The 11,729-nt window shown below is 60.8% G+C and overlaps 2 protein-coding genes across 2 annotated transcripts in view; one reads left to right on the top strand and one right to left on the bottom strand.

Annotated features, from left to right (window-relative positions):
- VOLCADRAFT_90249 (uncharacterized protein) overlaps nt 1–9,175 on the bottom strand; it is a gene marked incomplete at both ends in the record, with an annotated part of 10,289 nt that extends 1,114 nt beyond the window's left edge. Inside the window, 14 exons of the mRNA XM_002949781.1 lie at nt 455–796; nt 1,284–1,367; nt 1,575–1,859; nt 2,243–2,842; nt 3,590–3,664; nt 3,781–4,117; nt 4,399–4,553; nt 4,876–5,109; nt 5,769–5,874; nt 6,757–6,851; nt 7,112–7,222; nt 7,405–7,430; nt 8,056–8,598; nt 8,851–9,175. Of these exons, the coding sequence (XP_002949827.1) occupies nt 455–796; nt 1,284–1,367; nt 1,575–1,859; nt 2,243–2,842; nt 3,590–3,664; nt 3,781–4,117; nt 4,399–4,553; nt 4,876–5,109; nt 5,769–5,874; nt 6,757–6,851; nt 7,112–7,222; nt 7,405–7,430; nt 8,056–8,598; nt 8,851–9,175 (3,318 nt within the window). The remainder of the gene's footprint in view (nt 1–454; nt 797–1,283; nt 1,368–1,574; nt 1,860–2,242; nt 2,843–3,589; nt 3,665–3,780; nt 4,118–4,398; nt 4,554–4,875; nt 5,110–5,768; nt 5,875–6,756; nt 6,852–7,111; nt 7,223–7,404; nt 7,431–8,055; nt 8,599–8,850) is intronic.
- A 643-nt stretch (nt 9,176–9,818) lies between these two features.
- Nucleotides 9,819–11,729, top strand: VOLCADRAFT_45980 (uncharacterized protein; the record flags this gene model as incomplete). Its single annotated transcript, XM_002949885.1, has 4 exons — nt 9,819–9,899; nt 10,573–10,725; nt 11,099–11,188; nt 11,634–11,729. Coding segments are annotated over 4 exons (420 nt in total), but the record flags the coding sequence as incomplete, so codon positions are not given.

Raw genomic sequence — 11,729 nt, 5'->3', positions numbered from 1 at the left:
ATGGGAGGGATGGGAGGGATGGGAGGGATGGGAGGGATGGGAGGGATGGGAGGGATGGGAGGGATGGTAGGGATGGGAGGGATGGGAGGGATGGGAGGGATGGGAGGGATGGGAGGGATGGGAGGGATGGGAGGGATGGGAGGGATGGGAGGGATGGGAGGGATGGGAGGGATGGGAGGGATGGGAGGGATGGGAGGGATGGGAGGGATGGGAGGGATGGGAGGGATGGGAGGGATGGGAGGGATGGGAGGGATGGGAGGGATGGGAGGGATGGGAGGGATGGGAGGGATGGGAGGGATGGGAGGGATGAGAGGATCAACCAATCAGCCCTTTACCTTTCTCACCAGCGTCCTGCCTCCCACGTCCTTGTAGCAAACCTAATGAACATATTAGTGATCAGCGTGCGGTGTTGGCAGATGTGGGAGCCCAGCTAGATGCGCTCTCCCGACCTGACCTGCAGCACCGCCATCCGCGCCTTAGCTGGCTGCACTCCTCCCTCGCCCACGCCGCCGCCGCCACCTCTGGCCGCAGCCCCGCCGCCGCCGCCACCCGCGGCTGCCGCCGCAGCAGACCCGTGCAGCTCCGAAACCACTAATCCGCAGTACGACACCACCAAGGCCTCGTGGAATCCGCTCGCCTGCCGTACTTCCACCGTCACGGCGGCCGTGGCGTGCTTGTGTATTGTGAGGGCGGCGGCCAGCCCCCCCCCCGCGGCGGGGTACAGGCGGCCGGTGAGGGCCTCGAAAGCGCCCCCTAGGTACAGGCACGAGGCGCTGGGGGCGTCCAGGGCGCCATCCTGTGGAAGTCCAGGGGAAGGGGTTTCGGAGCGCGGAAGGCGCACATTCTGGTAGAGGAATGAACCGGGGCTGGGAAGTAGGCGCTTGTGGGGCACATGAATGGGAGTGCGTTGGGGTCCGAGGGGCCCTGAAAAAGAAGATTTGTATAGCGGTGTAGATACCGCGGTGTGTTGCAGCGAAACCCTGAATATCACAATGTAAGACGGCTGCTGTCCAAATCAGCCGTTAACACTTGTTAAAGCGTTGGAAATTTCGGTTGAAATCAACCAACTAACGGCAGTTCAGTTCCATCCGTTGTGGTTGATCTGTTGCGGGGCCCTTTCCCTTTCCCGGGGGTGGGGAGCGGAAACCCCGGGGGGGAAAAGAGGAACCACGAGTGAAGCTGCTGCCGGGGCAAGAGTGTATTAGAAGTAGAACTGACCAAGAGGCATTCTTGAAGGCGAAGGGGGGGAAGGGGTAATGGAGGGTTGCAGGAAAAGGACTCACACGAGCCGCCAGAAGGCTAGGCACCCTCGCCTCGAAGCCGCGCCGCGCCGCCGCCACGTCCTCCCGCGTCACCTGACGGCCCGCCTTGTACGGCATGTATGGTGCCGCCGCCGCAACATTGGCTCCGGCGTCGCGCGCGGCCGGCATCCACGTCGCCAGGAACCAGCGCAGCACGTGGTGCGCCCGCAGGACGCACTCAAGTGCCGCCGCCGCTGCCGCCGAATCCGTCGCCGCCGCCGTCGCCGCCGCCACCGCCGCCGCTGCCCTCTCCGCCTCGATGTACTGATGCACCAGCAGGGGCAGCAGTCGTTGCTCCCCTGGCGGGAGACCCGGTGCTCCGGTGAGTGCAGCGTCGCGGGCCCTACGCGCCGCCCGGGGCTGACCAGCTGCGTCCTCCACCGCTGCCAGCGCCATCAGTAGTGCCACGCTGTGGCGGCGCTCGCTGAGCAACTTACGGGCCGCCTCCCGGGCGCGGTCAGCGCACGGCAGCTGCTGCAGCAGCCTGGCGGCGGCGGCGCCGTCGGCGCCGTCCGCTTGTACGCTTGAAGCTTCCACTAACAGGTACGCCAGGGCGATCTGCGGTAATGTTGTGGGAGAGTGGAGGGATATGACATGATGTACGGCATAAAACACGTCATGGGACGTCATGCAGCTTGGATTGCTGGATGAAGAAGGGCCCGAACACCACAATACCGTACTTTGGTGGGCAATGAGCGACGGGGATTTGACGGGAAGCCCAGCCGGAAGGGAAACAATAAACCGAAGCAGTCCGAAACCGAGTTAACAAACAAAGCACCGGCGCCTCAACGGACGCCTGTTTGATGCGTAGCGTAGTACAGCTGTGTGTACGATATGGCGTATACAACACCGAACACCAGCCTCCGCCAGGACTACCATCACACCACGCTCGTACATACCCGTGACGCGGTTAGAGTGTACGGCAGCAGCAGCGCTCGTACCTGCGGCTGATCCATGTAGGGCCCATCTAGTAGTAGACCCCGCAGGAGCCGGGCCACGAAGGCCCGCCGGGATTCGTCCTGCAGGTACCACGGCGCGGCGACGGCACCGCCGCCGCCGCCGCCGCTGCTGACGGCAGCCGCGGCGGCGGCCGCCAGGCCCAACGGCAGGCATCTCTGGCACTCCGCCAGCGCCACCTGCTGCGGCAGGAACCTCAAGAAGGACTGCGAGCAACAACCCAAACAGCTACTGTAGAGCCGTACGGCGGCAGCAGCGCCGCCGCCGCCGCCGCCAGGCGGGCTTGGCGTCACCGCCAACGGCACACCCAGCACGCAGAGGCAGCCCAGAATCAGATCCATTTTCAAATCCGGATCCTCAATCGGGAAGATTCCGTCACGGATCTCATTTATCAGGACCACCCGCTGCGCAACCACTGCGCCGTCGTCGCCGCCGCCGTCTCCCGGCTCCGCCGCCTCGGCTTCGCGCTGCGGTGACGTTCGAGACCCGTGGGCCGCCGGCGGCGGCCTCAGTGGCTGCCAGTCGCGGGCGGAGCGCTCACGCTCCGTACGCAGCCAGCGGCTGAGGATGTCGGGCGGCACACCCTGGCACCGTGGAAAGGCGGGTGGGATGCGGGTTGGGGGGGTCGGGGGGGAGTCGGGGGGAAAAGATGAACCACGAACGAGTGAAGCTGCTGCCAAGGAAAGAGTGTACAAGAAGCAGAACTGACCAGTAAGCGGTTTTGAAGGAGGCGACCTCGTTGCACGAGATGCGGCCCAAAGCGAATGAGTCAGTAGCGGACAGAAGGGCAGAAAGGAGGGTAACGAGGTCGTGGACTTTGCGCACTCTATCCCTAACCTCTATGCATCGGTCGGCTATAGCCGGACTGGGATAGTCGGGTCGGTCGGGCCAGCGGCGTGTTGGGGTGGGTGGGTGGGAGGAGCACTTGCATGCCACCAGCAGCTTATCACCAGCAGCTTATCAGCCAGTTCTGTGCCAGGCCGGCGAACCATTTGTATCCAGCTTGCGCCCTCCACCGCTTCCTCTAATCACGTCAGTTTTTTGCTCTTCGTCGCCTTTACACCTAACTTTAGGATTTTATGGATGGATTTCCTGCTCTCTTTCCGCACTTAATTTTAGTCTTGGCGGCTAGGTAGGTGTTTTTCCGCTATCGTCATGACTACTAACATCATCGCGAGGACGGCTTCTTCGCAACTGCCGACTGGTTGGTTATGCCTTCTTTTACTTCTGGCACATCAGTCTTTTCTTTGTTGGCATCAGCTTCCCTCGTTCGTGGTTCGTCTTCCCCCCTTCCCCCCTTCCCTCCGTTCGTCCTCACGGCCCCCTCCCACCTGCCGCTGCATCTCCTCAAGTTGCTCGTCCAACTTCAGCCCCAGTTGCGCCAACAGCTGCTCCTCGGTCAGCTCCTTGGGGCGGAAGAGGTGGTTAGGTCGGTGGTTAGGTCGGTGGTTAGCTAGGTGGTTACATATTGCCACCCTAACCACCACGACCACCGCACCCCGGGCGCCGCCCATACACATACCTGCACAGCCCCCTCCTCCTCCGCCTCGTCCGCCTCCTCGTCCTCCCCCTCGTCCCCTCCCTCGCCTTCAGCCCCGTCGCCGCCGCCACCATCCCCTCCCGCCGCCGCCGCCACGTCGTCGCCCTGTGCCGGCGCCGCTCCCGACGGTGGCGGCGGCGCCAACGGTAGCGGCGGCAACTCCATCCACCCCGTCCATCCGCCGCCGCCGCCCCCCTCGCCGTCCTCGTCTTGCCGCTGCTGGTCGCCGTACCCCCCTCGTACCCGCCTCCCGTCGCTGACGTCATCAAGGGGTCCGGTCTTGGAGGCCACCCACAACGCATCATTCTCCTTGCGGTACCTGTAGCGCTCGTACACACATACAGACATACACACGTACATTAAGAGTACTACTGCTACTGCTACAGTGTTGTACGGACTTTGTGTTCGACACGTGCCTCCGTGCCGTACACACGGCGGAGAGTGTTTTGTCTGTTTCCCCCTATGCAAACCGGTGGAAAGGACGGGTAACACCACCAGGTCCGAGGTATGTAAAACACACACACACACACGTACGTACAGAGAACATTCCCCCCACCCCCAATCCCCCCCCCCCCCGCCCCCCCCCCCGTCCCGTCTCACCACTTGGCCCAGCCTACGGCGCTCTCCTCCCCCACCCGCGGGGCACCTGACTCCCAGAAGTTGTCAAACAGCCGCAACAGCGCCCCGGCAGGCAGCCGCACACCACCACCACCACCACCACCGCCGCCCATTGCGGCCGCGGCTCGGTCGAGGCTCTGTTCAAGAGGGCCAGTCGGGGTGTGTGTGGGGGGGGTGGGGGTGAGGGCGGCCCTGTAACAGGGTGTGTGTGTGTAACCCGGGGCGGGTGCGTTGCACATTGCTTATCGAACGCAATGACCGGGGGATGTGTGTGTATGGTTTACTTCTCATTTGGAGATTGAGGGGGATTCTTTTATCGGGACGACCTCCGGGGTGGGAGGGGAAATGTTGTTGGGAGGGAGAGAGAGAGGGATATTTTCAAATGGGGAGGTAGATGAAGGCGGATGATTATCCCCACCCCACAGCCCCCAACATACCCTCCCCCCCCCACACACACACCCCGGGGGCGAAGCAGTGGAATTCCAACAGCGCCTGAATCCGGGCTACCGCAAACTCGCTAGCACCCGCACACAGCTCCAGATCCACAAGCTCCAGAACCAGTCGTACAAGCTCCTGGTCCAGATCCGAAACCACCGCCAGAGCCGCCGACCGCTCCGAAGCGTGGGTGGCGGCCTTGCGCTGCTGACAGGCGCGCTCCGAAGCCAGCGCATGCATGGCATTGCCGTACGCTGCCTGGCGTTGACCAGCGAGGCACCGGTGTGTGTGGGGGGGGAGTGCGTAAGACGAACCACGAACGAGTGACGCAGGTACCAGATATATAGGCCGATACTCCGGGATTAGACAGATACTGCAAGAAGCCTTAAGAAGTTACTGACCAATATTGAGTTGGGTAGTGGATCACCGCAGCGACCTGGCCAGATAGGTAAAGAAAGGAGTAACTAGTTGAGAGAGAGCAGGAGGCGAGGACAGGCGAGGACAGGCGAAATCACTACCCAGCCGCCGAGACGAAGGAGGAACATCGTAATGAGAGCGGGGGGGAGAGAGGGGAGAGAACGGCCAAAAGGATGGGATGGGGGCATGTGCTTCATGTGGACCGAGTGGTACGGTGATGGTACGACAGTTGTACGGCATGGTTCCCCCCACATTTCCCCCGCCCTCCTTCAGCTTCTCCCTCCCTCATTCCCCTTCACGCCCCTTCACTCCTCGGCTACAGCATCTCAGCCTTTCCAATGTTTCCAATGTTCGGTTTCGAAGAACGCTTTGCTGATTCGGCACGGCCGGCTGTGAAGGCTTAGAATGGCAAAAGCTGCAGAGTTATCAAAGTACACCTCGTGCTAGCGGCCTCCCCCCTTCCCCTCCCCTCCCCTCCCCTCCCCCCTTCCTTCCAGAACCTGCATATTGGACAACTTGGTGACCGCAAAGGCGCTCCGCCTCCGGGTCAGGTAGTCCCGCCAAAGAGCAGCCTCAGCAGGTGTACGACGTAGCAGACGTTCCCACCTGGTAGCGTGGGGTGTGTGTGTGTGTGTTGTGTGTGCCCAAGGGGGTGCGGGTAAGAGGGGGAAGGCTGCTTGTCGCCCGTGTGCGAAGGAGAGCGGAACAATATAAGACACGAGGCTAGGCGCTGTCCCCGCAATCCATCCATCCATCCATCCATCCATCCATCCATCCATCCATACAATGGAAGGTATTGCGCCCCTAGTTGATGGACGGTGGTGACCTGGGATAAAGTTAACCTGCGAGCCGACCAGGAATGGAGTTGGGCCGCTGTCGACCCGGCAGATTCCGTTGGATGGTGGTGGTGGGTGCGGAACCTGAGCGATCCACTGAGAAGTTGACTAGGGTGACTGGATGAGGGTGCCCCGAAATACCGGGGAAGGCAGGGTTTCGCCGGGTAGCTGCCACGGGTGAAGATACAACCCCCCTGTTTCACACATACATATATATTGTTCAGGCTGCCTCGGCGGAACTGAGATTAGTTGTGAGAGGCCTCCGTAGCCACCGTGCTCCACCATCGTCATCATCATCATCATCATTGTGGTGGTTGTGGTGGTGGTGGTGGTTGTGGATTATGTGAGGGACGTAGGGACGCGGGGTGGGTCGCGCGCCCTCGGCCGAGCAGTACTAGGGGACTGTGGGCCCTCACACCCCTCTCCCCCCACAAGGAAGGGAGGAGAGTGCTGCTTCGGCGGTCGTTCCTTCCCATTGATGGGGTATACGGTTAGGTGCCCTTGGCCAGTGTCAGGCCCGGATCGATATGTGGCAAATAATACACGCACACATACACACATACACACATACACGCCAACAATGTAAGATGATGTGAAGCAAGCTGCATACCCACGCGCCGACGTACACGTACATACAGACATACACACGCACCTGTCCATGAGTTCCTCCGGCTCCAGGAGGGGCTCACCGGCCGCCATCATGCCCCTCAGCAAGGCGGGGTGGCTGGGGTGGCAATCCAGGGCTCGCTGACAGGGCACAGGGAGGAGAGGGGATGTATGTGTATGTGTATGTGCGGCGGGGAGAGAGGGGGAAAGACGAACCACGAGCGAGTGAAGAACGGGGGAGGGGGGAAAAGGAGGGGGGATGGCGGGGAGACCGACCACCTATCCGGCCGACGGAAGTTACCCAGGAAACATACATACGCACACTTACATACACTACACTACACGACATACGTACATACGCGCAAACAGACTCACTTACACATACATACATACATACACACCTGCAGTATGGCCATTTTCTTCTCCGCCGCTGACCCCGCCACCTCCGCCACACCCCGCCTAGACAGCAGCCGGGACACCCCGTCCTGGAAGGCGGCGAAGCGCAGCCAGAGCTGTTTGGAGGGGTAGGGGGGTAAGGGGGGTAGGGGGGGGGAGGCGCATTGAAAAAGGAGTCGCAGGGGGTTGCGGGTGTGTGTGTGGGGGGGGTTGTCGAGTGCAGGAAACATAACCCGGGGGCCCCCGTGGGGAAGGGGACACATGCACATACATACAAACATACATACATCGCACATACATACATCATTCCGCCTGCCGACCCCTCTGTGTGTGAGGGGTATAGAATTGGGAGGTGGGCCTCCATCTTGTGGACAGTGCAAGACGTGATTTTAGCAATTTGCGAGCTGACCAGGAACTAAGTTGTAGCGCCGTTGATCCGCTAGATTTGGTTGGATGCTGGTGGTCAGTTGCTGGACCCAACGAATACATTCTGAAGTCGGATGGGTTGAATGGATTAGGGTGCCCCTCTAGCAGGGGAGAGCAGGGAACTGCCTCGGGAAAGGGGGCCGCTGGTGAAGCTGTACCACCCTGTAACAACATACATACATACATACATACATACATACATACATACCGACAGACACAAGCAAGTTGGTCAAACTCATGTCCACTTTCATCACGTCGCTTACCGGAATGTTCTGGGGATCCTCCCGTACGGCAGTGTTGTACTCCCGTGTTTTCCGCAGTACCCACTCCTCCGCCGACTCGCCGCTGGCCGCCGCCGCAGCCGCCGCCACCTCCGCCGACAGCTGCCGCCGCTCCCATCCGCCGCTGCTACCTGCCGCCGCCGCCTCCGCTGCCGCCGCCGCCGCTAGGGCCGGGTCCTGCATCGGGATGTACGACGGCATTGGGATAGCCATCTTGGCGCCGCTCGCCTCCGCTGCCGCACCGGAAGGGGCTTTAGCGGCTGCAGCCGGACCCTCCAGCTGCGACAGGAGCCAGCCGCGACGTCCACCACCGGCGCGGCCGGCGCCGCCGCCGCCCCGACGCGAGCCGCCGCCGCCGGCGCCCGGGAGCACCGGCGCCTCAGACAAAAACACGCGCCGCAGCCGCCGGCTCCGCTCCGCCGCCACTGTCTTGGCGGCGAAGTATCGTATGGCGGCGAGCGAACCATGGGGCGGTTCGTCATCTTCTTCCTCCTCGTCACCCCCCCGCCGCGGACCCCGGCCCCGCCCCCGAGCCGCCGCCACCGCTGCCGTCATGACCTGCCCGGGCAGCAGCCGATTTGCACGCGCCCCCTTGGAAAGGCCCAACGGATCTGCGCGGTAGTACGACGCCACGTTGCTGCCGTACAAGGACTCGTACACCAGGTTGTCGAGATCGCCGCGGGTGTCGTAAAACACTTCACCAGGTTGCGTCGCGACGTCTTTGAGGAGGGGCTTTGCGGCGGTGAGAGCGGCGGCCGCCTGACGTGGGGCGAGGCCCGACGCGGCTGCGGCACGTTCCAGCCGAAGGATCTTCGCCCGTTCAGCCACGTCGATGCCGTCGTCGCTTCGGCTGTCGCTGTCGCTGCTGCTGCCGCTGCTGCTGCTGCGCCGGCGGTGCGATCGCTTTCTGCGCTTCTTTTTCGGCTTCCCTGACCGCTCCTCGTCTTTGCCGTCTCGCTTGCGGCTGCCTCGCGTGGGGCGAGACGGAGAGCGCGAGGAGCGGCGCTTGCGTTTTTTGCGCCTTTTGCGGTCTCCACCACGCCGATCGCTGTCCATATCAACAATATCGCTGCCGGCACCCCGCCCTGAAGGCTCTGCGGTTCCTGGCAGTTTGACCGCAGGGACAGTCGCGCCTGCGCCATCTTCAGCGTCCGAGTCGCTGCTGCTTTCCAGGTATCGCTCCGCAGCCCTCAAGAAGTCCGCTTGCGTGGCGTAATTTCCATAGGGGAGACGGGGCTCCAGCACGACATGCGGCTGATAGCTGGCGTTGTTGCTTAACCATTCGGTTGCGTTGTCTGAGATCGGGCGGTCCTGCTGCGGAGAATCCCCGGGATTGTTACGGAGTACTGGAAAGAGACTCATCGGTCACGGAGATACAAGCCGTGGTGAAGGACAGTCAGCAACAAAAACGACTGCCGGCAAACGACTGAGCTTCGATGACATGTGACAAAGTTTTGCAGTCTACCTGCATTACACATAAGGACATCCTGCAATAATAGCCGATGTTACGGAGGCAAGCTGATAGTTTGGCATGCAATTGGCACGGAAGCCGTTAATTTCAGTTGAATTTATTTGTGATCCACGCCAGGGGCCCCAACTACAGCGCTGAGCCGAGAACCTGTCCAAATAATGAGTAGCAAGTTACGAAAGACTTTATAACCAAGTCTCACTACATGGAATGATAGTGCCAGTCACTGTGAAGCAAATGTCGCATAGATAGTCGGTGTTTGAGGTTGCAACAGGTCGCCGGATCTTCGGCCCATACGCTTGTATATTTACCGTGGCGCGCCTTACGAAACCCTCATAACTCCTTAGACACAAGGGTTCTTACCAAGGCTTTCGGGCTGTTCTGCGCAAAACTCTGCGTCGCGATGGGCAACTTTTACAGCAAAAAAAGTAAAGCTCCTAAAGGGTGGGTCGCGAACACCGGGCAAGAGTCACGAAGCCAAAGAACTCTTCTTGGACACACTATTGCCTATGTTCCCTTCGCCCCACGCCTCCGCCCAGACCCACCATCACGGAGGTGGATCGAGCTATCCTTAGCCTCAAAACGCAACGCAAGAAGCTGGAGGACCAGGAGAAGCTGGTAGGCCACCCACCCTCCGGTTGCGCCGACAGCTTAGCTAACGACAATGTGTGGTTAGCTGCTGTCCAAACTCCTTCCCGTACACATGTACTATTAAGAACCCACATGACACAAAAATGTCCCGGGGGGAATCCTCGCTTTCGTCCGGTCGTCGTATGTGATCCTTGACCTGAGATCACCTCTTGTTTTCGCCCGCGGGCTGGCCCCGGGCTTTTCCCGCCATTTTCCATTACTGGCCATTTTCAAACCGCAGCACGCCCGTAGCGCCTTGCTCCTGGACCTCCCACGTGCTTCCCGTACAATACCCCCTCACTGCCTTCACTGCCCGGGACAACAAACCCATCACGGCATCTTCGCATCATGCTGTTTTACCCACCATTATATCCTATCCCCTGCGTAACACACACGTGTGCCCGTAGCCCCACCCATTTGTGCAGCCCCGCCCTGCCGTCCTGCAGCAGCTCCCCTGTCTCCGCCTCCGCCTCCGCCTCCACCTCCACCTCCACCTGCTAGGAGCCGTTAGAGCCTCTGTTCCCCCTCTCCCCCCTGTCCCCCTCTGCACTGCTTTTCTTCTTCTCCTTCGACACGCCTTCGCGCGCTTCCCCTAACCCCCTCTCCCTCGCTCCCGCTGACGACCCCCACCTGCTCCGGTCTCTGGCCTGTCCGCCTGCAGCTAAATGTACGGCTTGTACGGCATGCGGAAGTTGCCAGTCAGTTGGCACGTGAGGGGCGGCGAGATCGGGCCCTGCTGGTTCTTCGGAAAAAGAAACTCAATGAAAAGCAGCTGAGTCAGCTGCACGGATTGATCCTTAATGTGGAGGAAATGGTGGGTGCAACAGGAAGGGGGTGAGAGAGGGGTGGGGGAAAAGTGGGTTTTAACCTCCTCAACCTCCGGAGGAGTCATCATTGCAGCACCGCTAAGGGGTAACGTTGGAGCGGCAGCATGCTTGTGCTACATGTCTAGGATTTTGTCGTACGAATGTGTATTACGTCATTGGGAACCTCGGCCCCCCTTCAAAATCCCCCGGAGGTCATGGGTCGGCGGGAGTTGGTCGTTTGGCAGTTGGTCGTTTGTTTGACTTTTTCGCATCATTAAGATCTGCCCCCATTCCCCCCCAAATCCCTCAGCCAGGCCCCCCACCAAGGGGCCCCCCGATCTCGCTAACCGCAACCTCCTCCCTAACCGTAACCGTTGGCAGTTGTCCAACATCGAGACGTCCAAGAAGCAGAGTGTCGTGTTTGCGGCGCTGCAGTCGGGCACCGAGGCGCTGAAGCAGCTGCAAGCGCAGGTGGGCACGGGTATATATATATGTCTGTATTTGTGAGAATATTGTTGCGCTGTATAGGTGTGTTGGAGTCTGGTGGCGCGCCAGGGCGTCCTGACAACTTGGCTCATAGGGCTGCCCTCCTTTCCTCCTGGCGCACACACGAACAAACACGAACACAACATACAAACACGTACACATACTTCAATACACACCACTTAAATATACAGACAGGCAGACAGACAGACAGGCAAACAGACAGACAGACAGACAGGCAGACAGACAGGCAGACAGACAGACAGGCAGACAGGCTGACAGACAGGCAAACTTACAGACACGAACTTAATCCCCTTCCCCGCTTCCTTTTTCCCTCTCTCCTCCCTCCCTCTCCCCATCCTTCCCTATTCCCTCTCTCTCCCCCTTCCCCCCACCCCCCGCCCCTCCTCCTCCCCTCCCCCCCCCCTGGCAGGTGAAACTTGAGGACGTCCAGCGGCTGTTAGAGGACACGGCGGAGGCCCGCCAGTACCAGGAGGAGCTGCAGACGCTGTTGGGACAGCAGCTGACG

Source organism: Volvox carteri, assembly GCF_000143455.1.
Source record: "Volvox carteri f. nagariensis unplaced genomic scaffold VOLCAscaffold_16, whole genome shotgun sequence".
NCBI classification, from domain to species: Eukaryota; Viridiplantae; Chlorophyta; class Chlorophyceae; order Chlamydomonadales; family Volvocaceae; genus Volvox; species Volvox carteri.
This window is presented reverse-complemented; position numbering and strand designations above follow the sequence as displayed.